General features: G+C 36.8%; 1 protein-coding gene across 1 annotated transcript in view; it reads right to left on the bottom strand.

The window, feature by feature from the left end:
* Nucleotides 1-23868, bottom strand: part of MAST4 (microtubule associated serine/threonine kinase family member 4) — a 110607-nt gene that overhangs the window by 43362 nt on the left and 43377 nt on the right. The window contains exons 3-9 of the mRNA XM_010005413.1: nucleotides 21425-21494; nucleotides 17525-17603; nucleotides 12381-12538; nucleotides 11216-11291; nucleotides 9610-9819; nucleotides 6986-7087; nucleotides 2758-2890 (exon numbers count right to left, since the gene is read on the bottom strand). Coding sequence (XP_010003715.1) covers nucleotides 2758-2890; nucleotides 6986-7087; nucleotides 9610-9819; nucleotides 11216-11291; nucleotides 12381-12538; nucleotides 17525-17603; nucleotides 21425-21494 — 828 coding nt within the window. The remainder of the gene's footprint in view (nucleotides 1-2757; nucleotides 2891-6985; nucleotides 7088-9609; nucleotides 9820-11215; nucleotides 11292-12380; nucleotides 12539-17524; nucleotides 17604-21424; nucleotides 21495-23868) is intronic.

Genomic DNA, 23868 nt, shown 5'->3' with positions numbered 1-23868 from the left:
TCTTCAGAAATGCAGCCACCAGTCTCTGATAAGTTGTGGCACTGTTTTCAGTACAGTATAAATTTATCTGGCATTATCTCAAAGTAGTGCATGCATCATTTCACTCAAAGAAAGGACACTGCAGCTATGGCAGCAAACAAAGGACATGGGTAGAGAAGGGTCTAAAGAAGCCGGTTGCTTTTCTCTGCACAGAAAGTAAAATCCCTCATATGAACATGTATGAACACTGCAGACATAATTTAACAGCTCAATTGAAAACACAGTTACGTGTTTCAGGAGAAGTGGTGTTACTGAGGTGGGTTTTGTTTGTTTCTTTTGAAGGATTTGGTTCAGCTATTTAAATATTTTAAAATATTTTCTGGTTTGGGATACAAGGAATTTAAAGCTCTCTAATGAGGACGATGATTTATTTTTTTTTAATAGCAATGAATACAGTGTTTCCACATATTATATTTGTATATTATAAATTCCAGAGCATAAGCCCTTAGTGCTGTTATTTTATTTTTACTTAGGAATTGTCTTTGTATATAGAGGCATCAATTTAAAAACCAAACCTAGTAATCACACAGTGATTTATACCACTTATAAATACCACTTTTTGTGGGGAGGTGAGAGAAAGTACTAATACCTAAATTAGTTGATCACAAATCTACCTACACACTGACCTTTAAAATGATACACAAAATATTTCAGTTACTCAAAACTTCTATAGAACCAAAGGTCAACAGACCATACATCATACATCCCTCAGTATTTACTGACAAACAACATAGCCCATTTTTTTCTTTCAGAAAATAACACATTTCAATTACCTTGGAATGCTTCAATGTTTATATTATATTCCTTAATATTCAATTTATGAAATGTAATTATGAGATGCATTCTAGATGAAGTACACATATATAAATATTTAGTCTGAGAAAACAGTTTCCCTTATTTGCATACAGCATTTGTCTCTAGACCTCTCTCACAACAAACTGTTTAAAAAACATTGAAAGATATTATTGGGGTAGTTCAGACTGTTGATTCATACTGAGGAACACTTTTATCCAAGTGGCCAGAAGTCAATGAGTAAGATGAGGTTCAAGTGGCAGAACTTGGGTCAATAAGGTTAAACTCTCAACCCACAATCCAAATTAAATCTTGCATAATTGATCAGTGAAGAAAATTGTAAGTCTAAGCCAGATCAACATCTCTCCAAATCCAGAACACCTCTATCTTGCACAGAACTATGCTAGTTCTGCATTTTTTTCAAGTACTGCAGGGAAAACAATCATATTTTCTCAGTTTGTCTGCATCCTTGCTGCAGTCTAAATCCAAGCAAAAAGTAAAGCTGCTTTTATCTTTGTCTCTGAAAAAAATAACACTAAATTTGGATGAGAGAATTCTTCTGTGAAGATAAAGCAGACCATCAGCTTGGCTTCCTTTAAATCTGTTAACAAAAATACAACCTGTAACAATATCAAATGTAATCAAATTAGATCTAACCAAATTCCTGGTATGTGGCAGTGCTGAATTTCACAAGCTGCTGAAATTGAACAAAAATTAGACTTCTTTTAGCACACATACAATACTCTACCTTTAATATGATTTAAGGAAATATGAACTTGCATGAGAACCGATTTTTAAAGTTTTACCATAGGTTTTTGCTATTGTTTTGTGTTACAAGTTCTCTCCTAGAGATCCCCCTCGTCCTGGGTTGTAACACAGAAGACAAGCTAGATGACACTAAGAAAGATGGAGACAAACTTTCTAGCAGCATCTGCAGTGACAGGACAAGGGGTAACAGTTGTAAACTGACAGAAGGAAGATTTAGACCTGATGTAAAGAATACATTTTTTGTAATGAGGGTGATGAAACACTGGTTCAGGTTTCCAAGAGAGGTGGTAGAAGCCCCATCCCTGGACACATTCAAGGTCAAGTTGGATGGGGCTCTGAGCAACCTGATATAGTTGAAGATGTCCCTGCTCATTGCAGGGAGGTTGGACTAGATGACCTTTAAAGGCAATTTCCAAACTGAAGCGTTCTACAAGCCTATGACACTAGCTAGACTCATTTTCCATTATGGCAATTCTGCCAATTTCTTCCGAACTGCAGGACTAGCACTGAACACATTCAACCCATTTCCATTTGTCACCAGTGATAGAACCTGGTCTCAAAATGTAAAGGAAGATGGTCTGGTTAGGAGACAGAAGCAGTTTTAGTTTTTCCAACTATATTCTTAGAAGAAGTAATTAGGCAAACAAAAATTCTGCAATGACAACACCTCCACAGGCATCCAAATTCCCCCTAACAAAAGTTGTCATCTGTGTACACAGATAAAACTCAGGAAAAAACCTGCAGTTTTAATCAGAACAGCAGATAGCCTTATCAGGGCCTCTAAGATGTGGATGTCTGGAGGCACTGAAGGGTAAATAAAAGCTCAGCCAAGTTTCATGCATATCTACAGTTGGATGAGAGTTGCCATTGAATTATACCAGCTCTAGCTGAAATAAGAAACTTGCATTGCTAGACTGGAACAGGACAATGAGTATCACTGATACACTGAATTTGTGAGTGAAAGTCACAAAACAAAAAAATCTCAGATAGCTTTTTATATGCCTTTGAGCTTGTAAGAGAACCATGAGGGTTAGTGAATGCGTTTTCTGCTGTCATCTTTACTTTGACCCTTTTCAGGTAGACAGACAATCAGAATGACTACATACATTGAGAAGGAAGAATATGGGAGCCTCTAGGTAGACCAGGAGTTGCACTTACCTTCCAGAGGATCTTTATTTAAGCCCAGCTGGCTAATAATATAGCGAGGGATATCTGTTTTAATGCCTTGCCCCTCTTTAGCATGGCCTTCAGCTGCTTCCAAAAGATAATAAAACTCTTCAGGATCAAATTCCTAGATGAAAAATAGTCATAATCATTTCCTCTGCAGAAACTTAAGTCTTAAAACATAAAAACTTCTTTACTTCTTCTGTCGCAAACATTTGACATTTCCTTTCTTAAATGCAGTATTTTTTTATCCTATTACTAGTAGTCTATTACTCTATTACAATTTTTATACAACATAACATGGTGTAAGCAATGTAATGTCATACCATTATTTCTGAGCACTACTTTGAGAACAGCAAGATGTTTGTGTGCAAAAATTTCCTGTAATATTCTAAGTTAAATGAAAAACAATCAAGTGATAAGACTTCACAAACAGAAGACTTCATTTCCCTGCAGCTACTTCCATATAAAAGTCCACTGCTGAAATAAAGAAACTATGTAAATATACTGCTCTCTGCTTTTCCTTCTACATGAAAATGTGAAATATTTTTAATCACTATGAATGCACCATATTTTATGGAAAATACAATTTAAAACCCACTAACTTTAGAACAGATCCAAAATCGTTCGTTGCTGAAAACAACATTTGAATTTCATTGATCCAATTGTTCTAGATCTAGAAATGAAACATCCTCCTTTTGGGAATCAACTATATTGCAATTATTTATAATGCGCCTATAAGGCAAGACTCGAAGACAAAGAAAAAAACCCCAGAAACTCAAAACCCTGCCTGTCCCCCAAGTCTCTCAGAAATATATTTTACTGCCCTGATAGATGAGAAAAATAGAAAAGCATTGAAAGGAACATGAAAAGGAAACACTGAAAGGAAAGTTTATTAAAATGTTTAGTTGTTTTAATGTATTGGGTTTTTATAAGTCTTTATCTTTCTTTCTTTTATTTTTTAAAAAACCCTTTTTTTAATCTGCCAGTATGGATTCATACCAAAACATCTCTCAAACAGCCATTAGATTCCTCAAGATGTTCATGCTAACCACCGATCATAACATGTGCAATGCTTAACCAAGTGAGAGCCAGTCAGTCATGAAACACTGACATAACAAAACAGACTTTGCTGCCTCAAGTCAGTTCTGTTAAAAACACCTGTGGAAGCCAATCAAATTAATAAGCTATTTAGCTTCCCTGATGGTTGTTTCCCTTGGGGCTTTAGTCTGCCTTCTGTGTCACAAGGTTCATGTCCTAGCTCCTTAGGCTACCCAGGACTTAGGAAGTCAATGTGCCAAACTGGAAGATAGCTTGAGAAATTAGGCATCATGTTTCATTTTGGAAACATCTGAACTGTTGTGGCTAGGAGGAGCTGCAGTGTGTCTGAAACGAAATGTCCTCGGAATTTTCAGTCTTGTGGCAACAACCTTAGTTCACTTCTCATGAAACAATTTTCATAATCTCCAGCCAACTCCAAAGATTTACCTGAACTGCTTAAATCCTCGTGTTTAGCTTTAAGTCTCAGGATGCTGCTAAACTTCCTGAAAACTAAATAGAGTAACTAAGCACTATATGCTGTTTTAGCCTTCTTCTCATCTGACATGCTGTCCTAGGCTGTCTCTCGTTACTTCTTGGCACCGAAGAACACAACAACATGATGGTGTATGACAAGACTTCCTACCTACCTTCATTACGAAAATACCCCACCTGTTGCAGTGGAACACATACAGCTTCTCCTCCACTAGCTAGTACGTCAAAGTAATTTCAAAAGAGATACTTTTATCAAAGCAATGTGTGCGTATATATAAAAATACCTATATTTAAATATACACACACATGCATGGACATATACATAAACATGTGCAAATAATCAGAAGCAAATTTATTTTCTGATCTTTACTTGCAACTCTGTTTCATTTTCCATGTAAAAATGGAGAAAAATGTCAATATTTGGCAGTAGCTCTTGGCATATAAGAAACTGCAGAAGCTTTATTCATACTATTATCAAGTGAATAAATAAAGGAACACGGGCCAAGATCACCATCAGAAAATGAACAGCACTACTGCATGGTATCTGAAATGTCTTGTGAAAAAAGTGCTTGATTTATTTCCTACAATGCTATGAACTTAGCTATAGAGTCTAAAGACTTCTGTATGTAGTATCTATTTCAGACAGACACTGTAAAATATCAGCCAATATTATTCAAAAATTTGCCAGAGGGACATTCTCAAACAACATTGTTCTGTAAGATTAAACGATTCCAGTGATTCTATGGAGTAGGCTTAACACCTCTTGCATGAAACATGTTGTTTTGTGAAAGTATGCCTAAATTTGTTCAAGATACCTTCCTCTGCAGAAACTGCAGAGTTGTCATGTTCCACCTTACATCAAAAGATCTCATCTCCTGGCCTTGAAATAGTCCTTCCACTCTCACTAGAAGGCCCAGCAAAAGGAGTCATACAGGATGCATAGCAGCTCTGCTTAAAGCGTGGTAAGGCACAGCAAGTAGTCTAGGATAAGATCCCAGGGTAGAAACTGGGAATTAAGTGGAGATTTTCACTATATAGCTAGAAAAATCAGCATTTAGTAAATATTAACAGGCAAACAGATCACCAGGAGAGAACCTGAATTAAAAAGCTAGAAGACGGTTGTGATGCTGGGAGTAGGGCTGGGTGGGAGACAGTCAGCAAGCATGGAAGAGAGAAGGACAAATCATCGTAAAGAAGCCTCAGTCTGTCAACCCACAGGATGCATTTAAGGGTATTTTTAGATGTTTGATGACAGAGAAGGACACAGATCAGAAGCAATACAAGACAAGACACTGCATGACAAACAGGGTGAAGAGATGAAAAAAGATTGCATGAAGCCTCAGACCAGAGTAGGGAATCACACTAGATATGGAATGAGTATTTCAGATTTCAGGGCAAAGTAATGCAAGTTTGGATTCAGTGGCGGAGTCAGGACATGCTAAGGCATTCCCTCCTCTAAAGCCTGCCTTTTTTTTGTTTTTTAAACACCTCTTTCATGCTGATTCAGAGCACATATTTTTAGATTCCTTCTGAACTGCAATTCATGAACAAACTGCAACTGGAAACACCGAGACATGGTGTTTTTGAAACAAAAAAGAGACAGCTCTCAAAACGCCTGTGGCTGAACGAGCCAGGTTGTAGTTCAACTGTGCCACAGATGAAGAGACACAGCACAGAACCAAAATCAGGTTGGAAAGACTTACTACTTCAGATTCAGTGCCAGGCAAATGCAGTTACGACACTTTTAGGCATAACTTGAGTCTAGCAGCAGGTTAGTGGCTCCCACATAAGTCTTGTCAGTCTCAAACAGCTGCATGGAGCATCAACACTGTGATCCTAGTATTGGCAAGCAGAGTGGCTCAATGATGTCAGCCTGGGCTGCCTACCAGGCCTGTTGGACTCAGACTGGCACTTACATGGTATCTAGGTGTCTACACTGTCCTCCCAAGTACACTGTGTTCTGTGAGGGTTTATTAGTTCCACCAAACAAGTGAAGCACATTGGCTCTGTGCGTAGACTCTGTGTGTGACTTCCTGCACCTGAGCCATCCAAGCTCCCACAGCATGGGCAGGCAAAGCAGAAAGACACCCACGGAGCCTTGCACAAGCTAGCCCAGTCTGGCAACATCAGTGCTATACTCATGCATAAGTAAGTTAACTCTTCTGCTCCTTCTGATTCCAAATGTCAGTCTCACTACTCGCATATCCAGATACCCTAATGCCTCTGCTGCTGTTCCCCCAGATCAGGTACTGCAGAGCTGCCTGCAACCTGCTTACAGCTCTGGCAGCTGTTGAGTGAGACAAAATCATGCAACTTGTAAGAAGATGATGAACAGTAACAATGGGAAAAAAGCCAATCAATTCAGATTCTAGGAGAGTCTTCCTAAGGAATAGCAAAGTCTAACACAACAACAGAAAACCAACAGGTTTCAGACTGGACATTCCTCAGTTGATGAAAGAGATTCTATAACTTAGTATTTGCAATAGCAGGGAACTAAACACAACCACAGGAGGTCCCTGCCAGTCCCATGTTTTCTAAATAAAAGCAGAAAGGTTCCCACCAATAACAAAGTCCTATCCTATTGTTTCGACATGTTTCAAAAAATTATTGTAATGTGCAATGAATACTAAGTGAGAAACCTTTGTATATTAACAAGTGAAAAAACTACTTATAGTAAGCACAGCCTTACCAGGCATTCAAGTAAGCGAGCAGGACGAGCAATAACTATCAGGATTTTTCGGACAAATTGCTTAATAAATGCCATTTCTCTACTCTCTGATCGCTCTTGAGCCTAAAAAATAAAAGTAAAGTAATATTAACCAAAAAAAAACTGTATTCAATGCTTGACTCAGCAAATTATACACAGTATTTGGGACACCTTTGAGGGTTTGAAGCACGTGCTTGAGGTAAAGGGAACGTCGATTTCAAAATGCTGGCACAGATAACAAGGATTTGAGCAATACTGTCATTTCCAATTGAAGTAATCCCATTTGTACAATTCTAAGACTGTAACAAAAAAAGTGCCTACAAGGGACAGAATGCCCACTTCTTTTTTTCTAACTTACACATATTATTACATCAGTTTTACAGAAGGAACTACATTTCAATACAACATACATCTCTCTGCATGGACGGTTGTGTCTCCATTTGTTAATGATTTTAGGACTAAATGAAAACTGAGCCAAGTAGTATTAAGAAACATAAGCAACATCCATGACAATTTGATCCTAATTTCCTATGGTTACGTGTCATACTAAAATGACAACACACATCCACATATATATATAAAATATACTTGCAGAGACGCACCATATAAAGGTATATGCAGAAAGGAATGAAAAATTTACTTTTACAACAATTGTAACGAAAGAGGGAAAATGTATGCATATATGTAAAAGAATACATACAGAAAAAATTCTTCTAGAAAGGTCTGGTAACATTTTCATAGTGGTCTGAAAGGCATTTAAAATTTATTTCAAGTGTTGCCCTCTAAAGAACAAATTGTACCATTTAAGGATGCTAATGAATACAAATAAACCGTATCACACTCCTTCTGAGTAAAATATACTAATAGCCCTTCACTGAAGTATCAAAGCAATTGTAGAATTACTCTTTTCATCATCTCTTACTTACTTAAAATCACAGAGAGAATTAAGACACTAACATTTTTTAAAATTACTAATATAGGCAAATGAAGTATTTGTCATATAACACGCATATTGTATTTTTTTAAGCAAAAAATGATGAAAATATGAAATTAAGTGTTTTTGATATGACTACAATTTTAAAAAACAAATATTTGAGAATTATTTTGTGGAGTTTAAGGAAGGAAGAATAAAAAGGTGCAGATACCATCTAGCATTCTGCAGTAGGTTTTGGAAGAACCTTAACTGGACAGAAGCATTTTTGTTCTGCATGCAATCAAGTCCAAAGAAAACTCTTTTGGACACAAAATGGATAGAGGAAAGCACTCAGGTCCACTTAAACTTGACCTCAGAATTATAAAAATCTTTGCTGAACCAAGCTGCTCCAACTTCAAGAAGAGTCTTGCCCTGGCTGTACCAACTAATTGCAACATGCTAAATAGCAGTAGGAAATGCAGCTTCCTACTGAACATCACAGCTGGGAACTGACAACAAATGAATCACATGAATCCAGAGCACAAACAAATGTCCATAATTGAGTTGTACAAAGATAAAGTTTTCTTACTGTCATATTATGCTATTAACAGGTACTATGCAGTTGACTCAAAAGTTCAGTCTGAATATTTTTAGGTATTATGACTTTTTCAAAATATGAAATGTTTACATAATAAAGAACTAGCATCACAGAACATGACAAAATTTGTATGTCCGTGTTTTTTAGTAATGCATTGCTTTATATGCAGATTGGACAGTATGTTGCCTGGGTGTTTTTTTTTAGTAGGGTGTTTAAGTGAATGAGCGAAGATGTACTCTGAACTCTACTTACTGTGGAGCCATTTTAAGGCATATGTTGTTAACAGTGATTCAGTGAATCTTAGCTTAGATTTTTTTCCTTGTAATTTGACATTATCACTAGGATTAATTCAATTCATAGTTAGATACCTCCAGCCAACTTGCCAAATTTGCCTGTACTTCGGCATGCTAAAAATCTGAATATTTCATAACAAGGTCACTAGTTCTAACTTCCTTTTGACTATTAAGCAAACTCTACATGGTTTTTTTTTGTTTGTTTATAAAAATACAGTTTCAGTGATCTAGAAACAAATCACTTGATGTCTAGGTTTTGCATAGTGCATTTATTTTGTCAAGTTCCAAGTTCTCCTTAATTAATTTAGCTGATTATTGTATGGAAGTTTCAACACTTTTAGAAATTACATTATTTCTGTTAACAAACAGTTCAAATAGGGAAGCAATATTATAAATATTTAAATAATTATATAACCTGTAGCTAAGGGTGGCTGCCTGTGTTCTCAACAGAACAAGCAATTAGTAGGGTTGATAAAGTGGAAAGTGTAGTGTGTCTCCTCATTTATCCACAGCAAATGGAATATCCTCCCTCCTCATTTAGGCTTATGCACACACTTCTTTAAGCAATTTATAACTTGTGCCACGTAACAAAATGCTGTTGTTTCTGAAATCTTTATTACCCATCTAGTAAACTAGGATGCTTTATAGCCTTTGTAGAGGTCATTATGTAAAATAAAATTGCTCTGAATAGCACTTTGACAATTATTTGAGTGAACAGTCATGACTATTTCAGGACAATTGTTAGGTAAATAGATTAAATTTTTTTTTCAAGCAAACATAGAAGTAGTCTCATGGCTCATACCTCCTGTAGCAACTTGTCTAGTTTCTGCTGTAATTCAAGGAAGTATCGTGACGTGATGAGGCCCTGGTGGGATTTATCCAAACAATCTCGAGCAAGTTCTGTGATCTGATGGTGGGTAAAACTGAGCACTCCATCTGCCAGGGGAAGGACATTCTCCGGAGAATGATTTGTTATAATTTCCTGAAGCCTCTCTTCCATCTGAGCTGTGGCCTACAGACAGACAGATACACAATACATTAAATCAGCTAATTAACAACACATTTAATCAGCTAACTAACTGCCTTAAAGCTTATATCTGATTTTGTGACATTTCTGTACTGCCTAAGAAGTTACCCTCCTGGAATGCATGAAAAGATTGAAGCAAAACTACAATCGAACAGAAAGGCAAATGGACATGACATTTCCCCACATTATCAGTACAAAAAAGCAACACCTTTACTGTTCCACTATTCAGATCCTCCCTTTTGCCTGCCACTGTTGATTAACTGTACACTAATCTTGTGATGATCACTAAACAGAACTAAAGCAACACTCGTAACCCTAAAAATTTAAGTCCAGGCCAAAATACTAAAGAAAAAAGAGAACTCGTGTCTACTTTTTTCTGCTAAAATGACAAATACTACAGACCAGAACACCCTTCCTCCTTTCACACAGGTTACACCATGAAAATATTTCACTTGGCAGAGTTAGAATGAACAATGACTAAAAGCACCACAGGCTCACAGGTCCTCACAGATAAATCTGCAGATCGCTAGATGTGTCTGTTTTACAGAAAAAAAAACTGTCTAGTTCTCAAAAAACTAGGAAAAACTTATTACAATTCAATGAGTATTAAAGAATAAACCCACACCTGTTAGTTCATATCTAAAACACTGAAATGAGGTTGTTCCACACTTCATGTTGCTGTTCAATCGATCTGCAAATCCTGACAAATTCCTTTTCATATTTCCATAAAGAAATTTCCTTTTAAGCACTTCTTGAAGCGGTATCAGCTTTACCTAATTCTGTTTTCCAAGGGTCATAAAAATCCTAGGAGCAACCAGGCACAGTGGCCCAAGCAACACAATTGTACCTAGGAACTCACTTGAGTCTCAGACCGCCAAACATGACAGACACGTGTTCTCATGTGGCATATCACAGTCAAAGCCCCATAACTGTGTACTGATCTTCACATTCAAAATAAGTATATAATGAGTGTTTGGGAAAAGGAATAAATGCCACTAAAGGAAGGAATGTGCAGGTATATCAGCAGATACTGCACAAAACTTAGCCATAGAAACTATTTTTTGTTTACTCATTCAGTGTATATTTGTTCCAAATACACACCACCTATTGAAATCAAATGTACTGCCTATTTCCAATCAGTAAAATATATTACCAGCATGATTCATTTAAAAACCAGTTCAGCAGCTTTGTCACATGAATGTCCAGTTCTCAGCAGGGATTTTCCTTATTGTGATTTTATCTTTGTAATAAGAGCTTGATGTTGCTTTATGAAAGCCATTGCAGGATTGGATCATTAGCTCCCATAACAAAAACACTATTTACTTATAACCTATGTAGCCTATCAGTTTAGATACTGGATACCTTAAATATAATTCATTACCTTTGGGAATCTTTCTTTGTAGACATGGTTCATCATAATTATTTCATTGTCACAGCATGAAGGAGAACGTCCAGGGCTGCAAATAAAACAAATCATGCCTTTAAATCTGTCATAGCATGAACTACAATTACTGCTTATATTTTTATACAGTTTATTTGCAACAAAAAAAGGCTTCACTGGAGAAGTACATCCAACCAAGGTACATTCTTGGTACATCCACCAACCAACTAGCATACTTGGTTCCTTTCTGCTATTTCTGACCAGGCCCTAAAGATTATTTCACGTGCTTTATTTCTAACTGATAACTATGTTACTTTCTTATTTTTGTAACTACACTGCAGGATACAGGCAGTTTTGCAACACATGTGAAAATCACCTTTTTCTGAGAAGAAAATTTAATTTTTTAAACAATAGTTTCAATCTGACCAGCAGATAAAGGCAACGACTTTCTAACAAATAATGCTGCAGATATGTACAAATTGCATCAATGTTGGGGCACTGTGCCTGTAAGGAAAGCATAAAGTTTGCAGAAAAACAATCCATAAAAGGTACCCATGGCCTACAAAACTGCTTTTTACTATCATATCAATATGACAATTAGCAATACAGTATTTCCCTTCTGTTCCTTCTAGTTCTTGAAAACTTTACCATAAAATTAATCTGTGTTTTCCAAATGGCCACCATAAATGAAATGCAGAGGCCTAGCCTCTAGGAAACATGAAACTGAAGTTCATCTTGGTTGAAGACAACAAATGAGTGCATACCCACCCACCCATTTGCTCTTTATCACATTTCCTTCTAGGTAGTCCTAGGTTAATACATTTTGATTTAGTTTTGCAAGTGAAGACTTTTTCCTGTGACCAGTCTGAACTCTAGAAGAGAACCAATGCTACACTTAGATCAGTAATGATTAGCTCATCAAGGCAATTCACACGGGCTACTTGCCATAAGTATAAACTTACAGTGTTAACCACTAAAGTAAGCCATGATCAAAACAAGAATAAAAATTTTTTTTTGAAGTACTCGTAACTCAGTTTCAGATGCATGCTTCTTGTATTATACTTCAAAATTTCAAAAGCAGTGAATGTCACTAATGTACAAACCCATGATTCCCCAGAATATGTGGATTTAGATCGGACCCCTACTTCCAGATAGACAAACTCACCTGAGACTTCGGGACCGAGGGCGCATTGCTGTTGTCCTACATCTGCTATCACTGGCAATGCTCTCTGTGGCACAGAAATGTTTAGACAAAAAATGTAGTTCGTCAGGTGTCGGTTGGTATGGTAACTGGTGTAGCTTCTCTTGGGATGAGCAGGAGGACTACAAGAGCAGAAGAGAACACAAGATTCTATCAGACTGAAAAAAACATTTTCAAGACCATATTCAGTACTCACAAAGCAAGCTATTTAATTTTAAAATTACTTATCATTTCCCACTTCTGACGACCAGTTTGAAGAATAAAACAAATAATTATCATCTCAATTTAACAAGCTGTATATAGAATAAGTATAAATAACCTACTTCAGGCATGGAAGAAAGAGCCATTGCATTTGAAAACTTAAAATTTCCTCTAAGGCAAAGATGACATCTAATGTTAGTAACACACACACCAGTAGGTAAGAGTAGCTAAAATGGGGTCTGCTGAAAATTTAGTAGGGCAGTGTAAGTATGGTAACCGTACAGTACAACTTACTGCCAAAATACAGATTTAAATCTACACAATGAAGGTACTTCCGTTACCCATATTCAAGACATTATTGAGGCTTTAAAAAACAGTCTAAATTCTTGGTGAAAAAATGTATATATGTTCTTTTTATAAAAACCTGTACATTCAAAATTAAGTGAAAGATCTAATACATTTAATACATCTTATTAAGGTAGGTTCTACAGCTGACAAATGCGAAAGGGATTATTGAAACCATCTACCTAGAATAAAATTGGAAGATATAGACAGGTGTCAAATTGGAACTGCTAACACAATAAGTAGCCTGCAAAATGTCATGTATAAAGCAGCACTACATAAAGCAGTGGAGTGATCATACTATCATATTTTATTGTCTTATAGAGCATGACTAGTTATCAGAGCCATACTAAATGTTTGGAGGTAGAAATTTGAAAATACTTCTCTAAGCCTGGGATTTGATATCCTTGTAAATAACATGCACACAGATCAGTGCATTACAACCAGCCTGACAACTGAAGACAGAGAAATACTCTACTGTTTTTGGTACCAAAAGTAGTTTCCCTGATACATTCACAAATATCCTTGTATGACTGCATAAAGCTGCTTGGTACCACACAGACATTCCCTTTGTACCTGTGGAGGGGAAGAAGTAGCAAAATTTGTACCTCTTCCTGGAGCTCTTCAGTCTCCAGTTGGCTTTTTCAATATTAGCTTATTCCACGTGTCATTCTTCTTGTGCACATTATTTTTCTCATCTGTCTTCCCATGTAGGATGCCAAGGCCCCTGTGCAGCTAGTCTCTTATTGTAGGCCAACACAGTAAGGGCTTCTTTGCTACACTATCCCAAGTGAGGGAAATCAATACACTTTTGCACTGAACGAACACTGCCCAACATTGCAAAGGTCAGAAGGTAATAACCAGGCTAGCAGGCCCAGGAAATAAGACAATCTTACTCATTTCCCAGCAATTTGTGTGGCAAAGACTGAAAATATCCTAATTTCTAGGAACTCAATAAAAGATTACTAATCCCACTACACCTCACAAAGTCATCTCCTAAAAGCAAAAAAAGAAAAAAGGAACAGAAAAGCCACTGCTGGGAAAGGTTAACTTGTGCAGGACCACTCTGTGTGGGAAGACTGCATCATATCTGCTTTACCTGGCTTTGCTGCAGGCTAAGAAGTATGCACACCAAGATTTTACCACATCTCTCATGATAGGTTATAACTTGTCTAGTCACAGTAACTAATTTACGAAATTCAACCTCAGCGCATTACCATGCATAATTCATTACACAGCTGATAGGTTCCTTCTAATGTCACACTATGGCAGCTAGTTGCAGTTAACCTCATGGCATATGTCCTACAGCCATGCTCCGTAAGATAAAAGATACTCAAGCACAGGGAAATGTCCCAGTACTGCCTGTCACAGATGACTATTTCTGTAAAATCAATCTCCACCTCTTTCGCTTCAGGAGATTCTGGAACGATCAAGAGGACAATAACCTATGTCACACTTTCTCATATAAAGTGTCACAGAGTCTAGATCCAATAGGATTAAGGTGAGAATCTTTGTTCTGCTAAAAACTCTCATTTGTATCAGAACCAACAGACGGCACATAGTGCATTTGAATGGCGGTCTGAATTCTGATCTCTGTACAAATCCAAGTTCTCATAGTAAAACATTTAAAAAATATTAGCTCTCCTGGCATTCTAGAATAGTTACTCCAAAAATTACCTAACATTTAACATTATTAATACACATAACCACAGTGCATCATGGCAACACAAACTTGTTCTTCCAGCAAGGAGACAAATTTGCAGCTAGTGTAACCCCGAAGTCACTTTCCTCATACTCTTACCCCATTTCCCCATTCAAATAATCTTCCAAGAATACAATCTACTGGCAAAAATATGCAACTGAGTATTCTCTCAATTTTTATACACTTGCTCTTCTAGAAGACACAAATCATCTCATAACTGGCAAGATCTGATCCAACTTTGCTAGAATACAAGACACCAAGAGTTTCTTTTCAATTGAATAATGTTAGCAGGAGATATTTTAATTTAATTTTAACTTTATTGTGAGTACTGTTATATGTACTATTTGCACTACTTCTAAACCCATGAGCTTTTATGACATTGGTAATTCCATCAAACTCTTCACTTCCAATAGGAAAAAATGAAAAAAAAGGCTAAGAAATGGTGAATTAACTCAACTGAGCATAATGATGATTACAACAGACCCTTCGCCTGCTTTGAGTTTCAATTCCTTGCAAATATCAAAGCTGTGCTCTATTGTGAGGTGTAAAAACTGATCTGGTCTTCAGTTGCTGTATCCCTGGATTAATGTGAAACTTACTCATCCATCACTGAAAAGGGAGGGCTCTTTATGTAGACTTAGCCCATTGTGTATTAGGTTGTCTCTGATTGCCTCCAAGAATTTGTGAGAATGTGGAGAGGAGGTTGTAGAGTGCTAGCTGTTTCAGATTCTGAAAAAGCAATTTGGTGGTATCACTTCTAATTCTCGTTTTCTGATCTACATTTATCATCCAGCAGGTAAGAAAAAAAAACAAACCTAAGTGAAAAGCATTTCTACTAAGAAGCAAAAGAAGAAATAGTGGCTAGATTTAAAATTTAGAGGTTATCCCAGTGTTTTTGCAGGGCTCATAATCATAATTATTATTAAAAAACCAAACAAGCCTAACCATAAGAAATGTATTTATAAATTCTCCACTGCTGGTTTCCTCAACAAAATTCAAATTACTTCTTAGAAAAACAGGTTGCTTTCCATAAGTCTGAAACTGTTTGTTCAATGCTATAAGGAAGACATCTACACTAATATTTTTAAGATGTTGCCTAGTCAGGAAATATCTCAACAACAGTCTATTACGGAACTTAAGATACCTAACTCTGTAAATGACTGTGTTTTTTCCTAAGAAATGCAAAAATACTGTAAAACTGCTCCACATTCCAGTATGCATATAGCAATTAGTAAATTTAAGTGGGAAAGGTATATTAACTAGAATTACTATTTTAAAATTCAGTATGTAAAAAAGAGCATGAGTATGGACTAAAAATCAGAACTGTGTTTTGATACTTTCTGACACAGCTTTTTATTTCCTTTCTAACACAAGCTTGTTTTTTTATAACAATAATGAAGTTGCTATTGCAATTACTTATTATCTGACATAAACTCGTTTATGTCAATATATTTTAAGTGAAGACCACAGTGTATTTGACCTAGTTCCAACAAGAGGTGTACAAACATGCACTACCGGAAGTGGTTAGGGAATTAATGTGATACCAAGCAATTTACTTGGGAAAAGTAAGATCTACGTAGGAAGGAAAGCAGAGGTAAAAAAATGAGTGCTACTGAGGAAAAGTTCTTAGGATACATGAAATCCCTTAACCTGATTTAAAGTTAGGAAGAACTGACTTGACTTTCCACATGCCTTTGTGGGCACAAAGTAAGAGATGATCATAGCATAGGTTGCATCAGAGTACAGAGTGTGGAATTCAACTACTTCACAAGAGGAACAGATCAAACCCAGAGAAAAAGAAAGCTTGCCTAAGTTGCAAAAAGAAACATTATTTTTAAAACCAGGTATCAGGTTCCAGTACTACATACCATGCATAAAATAGTAATTCTGTTAATGATACAACCCTAATGGCAAAAAACAATGTGAAAGATACACAACAACATTTGAAGAGTTATAATTGCATCTACAAGGACCAGACCCTTTACTGCAGAAGATGTAACTGTCAAAATGCTAATTATTTGCTGTTTCCAAAGCAGGCTTCCTCCACAGTTCTATCTCCTCAGTCTGTCAGGTAAGACTTAAGGATAGCTGAATTCTGGGCTGTAACAACCCAGTACTTCCTGGCCAATACAGAGTGTGCAAGACATGCAAAAGTACAGACTCACACTTCTTCCATTGCCTAGCTCCTAAGTATTGAAGCAGGATCTCATGCACTGCCACGGTGCATGTCACAAGTCAGATGCTGCACGCATGGAAGCAGGGGGCTGATACAAGATCACATCAAAAGGATTGCTCTAACGGGTAAAAAATAAGTAGATGTATTTATCCTATTATGTATCCTTCTGGATACATAATCCATACATCCTTATGTATGGATTCCTCTAATTATAGCTATCTAAAATGCTAATATCTAACCTATCATCATGCACTAACATCTCACTATTGCCAAAGAAAAGAGACAGGAAAATGTGTGATTCAGCCCATCTTAAATAGCAGCCTAGGATGGACAAATCATGCCAGAGCAGCTTCTCTTTTTTGTTATCAAGGCAGCCTCACTTGAGACTTGACACCTAACTACCATATGGTTAAAATAAGGCAGTATGTCTCCCCCTCTACTGCCCCACAGATCAAAAGAGGAGAGTTAAACACTAATCACTACCAGAAAGTATCTCTGAGCAATGCACACACTGTCTAAAATTTTCTTCTATTTCAGTGAAGTAAAGCTTCCCATATTCACATCCCATATTCAAAGTCTGTCAGCGGTAACAAAACGAACATTGCCTTCTCCTGAGAAAAGAAAGCTACATTTCAGAAGATATGGCCTGTAACAGAAATCTATCAACATAGCCACTTGCATACTTACAGAAACAGTTGAGCTGGGTGTATTTGTACCATAGCCAGAAGAAGGGAGAGAAGCCAAAGACCAGCGTCGGCCATCAGTCCTGTTGAGAAACAGAGGTTAGTCAAATGAACACTGTGATATCCTAGTACAGAAATAGCTGTGGAGGTATTACTGTGTAAAACTGCATTCCAAAAGCATGATACAATCAGGGTTTTTAATAAAGAGTAAACTTTCACGAGGGACCACAATAAACAAAAATTCAGCAAGGATGACTTAGGCTTACAGCATTTTTTTAGTAGTTTTTCTAGTTAAAAACCTGTGAGATGAAACAACCAGGAGTGAATTAACAGCTTCACAGAACTGGTGTTTCACTAATACACATAGAAATGGACTATAAGAGTCTACACAATTCTCAGGTCTATCAATTAAAAAATAATGAGAAGCAAATTAAAAACTTGTGGATAAAAGCCACAATACTCTGAAATACAGAATAACCACCACAGTCCGCTTGAAATAAAAAGAGCAGCACTTTAAGTGACATCAGTACAAGTCACCAGCAAATTACCAGGCTAATGTCAAATAACAGCAAAGAATAATTATGTAAAATCAAATTTGTTAAACGTTAGCCATGTAAACCAGAAAAAACAATTTTACAGCAAAAAAACATGCTCATTCAGAATAAAAGCAAACAAACAAAACATAAGCAAAACCATTTTCTATTCTTCTCTACTTGAGGTGAGCTACACACACATAGGATGAACACTGAACATTCAAAGTGCCAAACCAAAAAAACTACAGGGGTGATGTTTGGATTTTTAAGAAGGTAACATTTACCTGTCATTTCGGTGCCCATGACTGGAGTATAATAGTATCAAATATATTTAAAAAAAAAGCAAAGTAATACATAAATAAATAACAATACAGGACATATTTTTATTAAGAAACAATATAATAATGGGGGAAAGGTGAAAGTAGAATTGAAAGCCAGGACAAAGATTATCAGTCAAGTCTGATTTACACAAAGTTAATTCCACAAAGGTGAAGTTATGCCAGATCAGGAGCCTTATATCTCAACGCAGCTTCCCTAACCTTCCAGTTAACTGTCTGAACAACAAAAAACAAATGAACAAAAAAATTACCCTGCTCTTCTCCATTCTGATGTCTTATTTCCTGCTTCCAACTACCATGCACAAGCTAAAACCCATGTCTCTGGGACTTTGAATATATGCAGCATGAGAAAAGGAAATGCAGTACATAGTTACTACTAAAATGTAAAGAGAATATGTCCTAGAGGGATTGCTGACTGTACCAAAGACTGAACTCTGGAAAAAACTTCCTCCTTCTCAAAGCTTTGCTTTTAATTCATTAATTCTCCTCCCTTCTCTCCTTCCCTCATGTATGCATTAGCTGCCTCCAGATTAATGAGAATTCCAAAAGGAGTCTTCATTTTGGCTCAGCTGCAGAAGCTAAATATGTTCACAGTTGAAGGAACAAGAACTTCTAAGGTATTTAAACATGTATGAAACCCATGTATACTGCAGCTGTAAGAAAAAGTACTTCCTTACTGAGTAACTCATACTGAACAGGGTTCTGGCATCACACAGCAATTCTTGCACAGATGGGCCATCAACAGTGGGGACAGGGGGCACACAAGTTCTCTGGGAAGCAGAGTTAGGAGAATAGGAGGCGCCCATTAGGGGAAAAGGGATAAAAAGGCATCAAGCCCCTATAGCATTTTCCCCTGGTATCTCCTATGCTGCCTGTCTCTTCTGTACAGTGCCATCCTACCAACTTTTTCCAGTAGCTCTGGAAAACAGAATCTGTCACCTACCCATGAATTTATATATACTGGCCTTGCATGTACCAGCAGAAGAGGCCTAAATGGTGGCTACCGGTGACCAGCATAGGTTGTCCCTGGATGCTGATCACTGCACCACATGTGGGCAGGAGAAGGTAATGCTTCTGCTCATTGCTGAGGGGCTGCCTCCAGCACAGTACACTGTCTGGCAGCATGGCAGAGGGTCACCCTCTTGCTGTAGTTCTTGCTGCATGATATGGCCAGCAGCTTGATGAGAAATGGCTATGCTAGGAAGCCCTCCTTTCCCACAGGAGGCTTCCAAGCCATTTCCCTTGCCATTCACTCTCTTCCTCACGTTTCCCCAGGTTTTGGTATTTCCACAGACTGGGAGTGAGTGGATGGAAAAGGAATATCCATACAACTATACTGGCTCACTTCTGCTCCTTCAGCCTGCTCTATCACACACACACATACACACACACACACACTTCCTTCCCTTCCTTTGTACTGTCATTAAATTTACAAAACATAACAGAAAAGGTGTCCAAGAACCACTCTCATTAATCACAGGTTGTTTCACTAACAAAATGCATCCTGTCACAAGTTATATGAAGACAAACACAACATATATACCAAATTTTACATTAATGCTGTTTTAAACTTAAGCATCATCAAGCATTGTCACCATCATCTATAACAAGACCAGTTTCCATAGAAAACTGAGGTGAAGAAGTTTCTTGAATTCCGCTGAAGTGGTTAAATATTTTGAAATCACAGAACTTTCTGTGTTAGCATTTAGAACTTTACAGTTTTAAATTAGTATCACTACAGGGCTCTAAAAATGGTCAAAATATAAATTAAACACTGGTAAACAAATTAATTTTTTCCTCCTAAATTTTAACGTTTGCAAATACATGATTTCAACTTTATGGATTATGGGTGGGAAAGGAAAATGACTTCCTGTCCACTGTATTGCTAAGTAATGATTGATCTTTCACATCTGCTTTTTTCATTATAAGCTATTTCTGGATTTAATGAGTCTTTCAGAAAATACGCTCACAAGCAAATGTAATCTATGAAGAGGTAGCTTTCCTCTTTTTTAAAGATACTATCAAGGGGAAGAAGATTCAAATGAATACTCAACTTACTTAAGGTGTTGATTAAAAAACTGACATCATATGCTGTTACACTGACAAGATCTACTGTTACAGAAGAATTACATTCAGGTAATAGGAATACACAAGTAAGGTTTTCTACTCTTTGCAGGTTTTAACAAGTTCAAATGTTTCCTTGCACTTACTTTTGAGAGCTTTTGTATGCCACTTTAACTCCCAAAATAAGGGAAGTAGAACTAAATTACCAAATGCTGTCTCACTACAAATGCAACATTTACATGCCTAGCACTACTACTTAATGACAAAGAGTGCCATGTCACATCACTCCACTTTTCATTCTTTGTGTACATACTCTTGGGTCAACACATAAATTATCAAGCTTAGAGTTAATGAACATATTTGAGGCAGCATGACAAGGTGTTAAGTGATAGGAAACTACACTAGCATGAACAGGAAGTCTCCCATGACATGCTATCAACTTTGGTTACAGCTCATTTAACAATAAGTTACTTCACAAATCACTTCAAATTTACTTTAGATCTTCAAAAATTCTACTATCATTAACTAATCCTCACAACACTTCTGTGACAGAGCTGTTGTGTCTCAGTATAGACAATGAAACAGGTCAAAGTCAGGTGTTAAAGGTATGGTGACATTGCTGCTGCAGTCAGGACCTTTACGATAGTGCTCTTATAAGGAATGCACCTCTTTTGTTAAAAAAAACACCCTAGAAGTTGCTTAAAATTTCCCCTTACCTCAATGAATGAGAATTGGATCCAAAACAATCTAAAAACATTTTTAAGTTCAAAAGGGTATGACTGTATTGCATCAATCATCCAGTTCAGCTTCATTGCAGCTGAGGGTTAGTAGAGCTGAGTTAAGTGAGATAACACCTGTCACTCTTTGTGACAGGCTTGACAGAGGTATTTGCAATCATCTTTTAGTATCTGGGTCCAACAATAATTCCTCTACACAAAATGCATGCTGTGTTCTACAAACACTTCTTACCTTCGTGCAAAAGAAAAGTGGGCTGAGGCACTGGGAGAGAAATTCCTAGGGCTATCTTGAGGACTGTTTCCTGTAGGGAGCATACAGAAAAAAGTCATTATTGTCATTAAAGCAAACACACAAAACACATTCAGAAATACCAATCCAGGCATTTTCAGGCAGGTTAGAAACTAATTTCAGAACTTCTTCTCTCATAGTCCTTGAGAAAATAAATCCTGCAACAGAATCTTATTTCAACTCATATTTCACTTATATTTGATTTTTTGTCATTGGATTTTCTAACTCACAAAACCCCCTCTACTTAGACCTTTCAGAATTCTCAAAATAATCAGAGATTTAAACTTAAAAAACCCAAACCAGTTTATTAGGCTTGAAAGAAACATTTTTAATGTCAGAAACTAGGTGGTTGTTTTTTTTTTAAATCACACAAAACATCTGAAATATATAAATAGAATTGTCAGTGTGATGTAGCCCTTACAGTCTCTACAGCATTTCCACAGGAGATTGTGATTTTTTTCTCTCTTTTTTTTCCTACCTCCAAAACAACAAGCAGACAAAACATGCCGAATGAAGTTTTTTTTCCCTTAGGTCTGTAATAACAAGGAATGGAAAGGCAATCACCCTCTGTGATAAGAAGCAACTGCACACTGTGAACCAGTTGTAACTTTAGGGTCTGTTAACTTCTTCGTATTAAAACACCTGACCTTCTGCTGACCAGCATGAGTACAGAGAGAGAAGGTAGCTACTGAGACCTCCTGCCACCTTCACCCCATAGCACCTAAAACTAGAGGAGACATAGTATCTGAAGAAGAAATAAAGACAACCTCTGGGAAAAACAAACAAACAATCCAATGAAACAAACAAAAAAAGCCAAAACAAAAAACCAACAAACCAAAACACAAAACCAACTAAACAAAAAATGCCACAAAACCAAAAAAACCCCACAAAACCAAAAGCTAAAACTATTTAAAGTAGCACTAGCACACATCTATACATCTATCTTTGCTTTAATAGATAACAAACTGCACCAACAATATCTTAAAGAAAAGTAATATATTTGTTGTATAATGTCCGAATAAATGAGACTGTAATATTAAAGCAACGGATCAAAAAAGCTCCTTTGTAATCAGTTAGAAACAACATTTATGAGAAGAAAATTACTACCTATGTGTGAAAGGGCTAGTGTAACAGAGTGAATCCTTAAAAAGTCTTCAACTGGCCTTGCTTTCTACTCAGACTTTTCAATTAACATTGCATTTATCATAGCAATGTCCTTAACAGATCCCATTAAATCTATGAGAGAGAGTAATCCTGGCGCAGTAATGTAACAAATGCAGAAAACACCAACCACCACTCCTCCCTCCACCTCCCCAACTCTTTGGCTAGAAGCAAATACAAGATGCTTTTTGAGCTGTGCTTAAATCACATCTTTGCAGCTGCTCTTCCTACAGTCCCAAGAGACAAGGATTCCACTCTCGCTGCCCAGCACCTCCTAGTTTTTTTTGCCTATTTATTTATCATGGCTGAATTATGTCCTTCCAACCTTCTCTCCTCCCCCTCAAGACCCCAGCTTCTTCATTACCCTTTGGACACTTCTGAGGTTCTTGATAATTTCAAGGTGGCAAGGATTTTCATTCCCTGAAGGATGTGGAAGGAAGGGGGTGGTGGGGTGGTGGAAAGCAGAGGAAACCTGAAGCCACATACGGCACGGATTTCAGTCTTTATTTGGAGACCAACACAATTTATTCTTATCCTGCATGAACTGCAAACACCAAATTACTGAGAGCAACAGTTCACTTAATTTAACAGCTAACTGGATTTCTTTTGCTGCTTCCAGAGCTTATTTAATAAATATAAGCTAAAAAAAAAATAAATTAAAATTGTAACACTGGAGATAAAACATGTTCACAAACTTTAGCAACCACACTAGAAAAAAATCTGCTGTAATTGGGTATGTGTCATGGACTTAGGTAAGAAGAAGAAAAAGATAACCAAACTTAAACTCCAGCAGAAAAGCAGAGAATTAGGCTTAATGTGGGAAAAAGTAAACAGCTTTTGACAGGAAATAATTTGACAAATCAGCATTTGGAGGTTTGTAAACAAATTCCTTTCTTCTGATACCTTAATTAAAGATATACATGAATATATACACATATTTCACACCAAGGACACACCTAAGTGTCCACCAGTTAGTCAGAATATATGTGTAAACTTGACATAGAAAAAAACCACATGGTGGAATAATGCAGTAACTGTACAGCTATTGCAGTGTATTTGAGGAGACAAAATGCTGCAAACTACCTTGCTAAAAGCAACAAATCACTTCCTTAGGGACAAAACCTGAAGAAGTTAAAGTCTTACTCAGGAAGAGCATCAGATCCTGTTATTTGGAAAATCTTTTTGCAAGCCCTATTTCAACTGCAAATGAGCTTGCTTTTTTTTTT

The sequence above is a fragment of the Chaetura pelagica genome, unplaced genomic scaffold (genome assembly GCF_000747805.2).
Source record: "Chaetura pelagica isolate M959 unplaced genomic scaffold, ChaPel_1.0 scaffold37, whole genome shotgun sequence".
NCBI classification, from domain to species: domain Eukaryota; kingdom Metazoa; phylum Chordata; class Aves; order Apodiformes; family Apodidae; genus Chaetura; species Chaetura pelagica.
The sequence above is the reverse complement of the archived record's forward strand: the minus strand, read 5'-3'. Positions and strand labels throughout refer to the sequence as shown.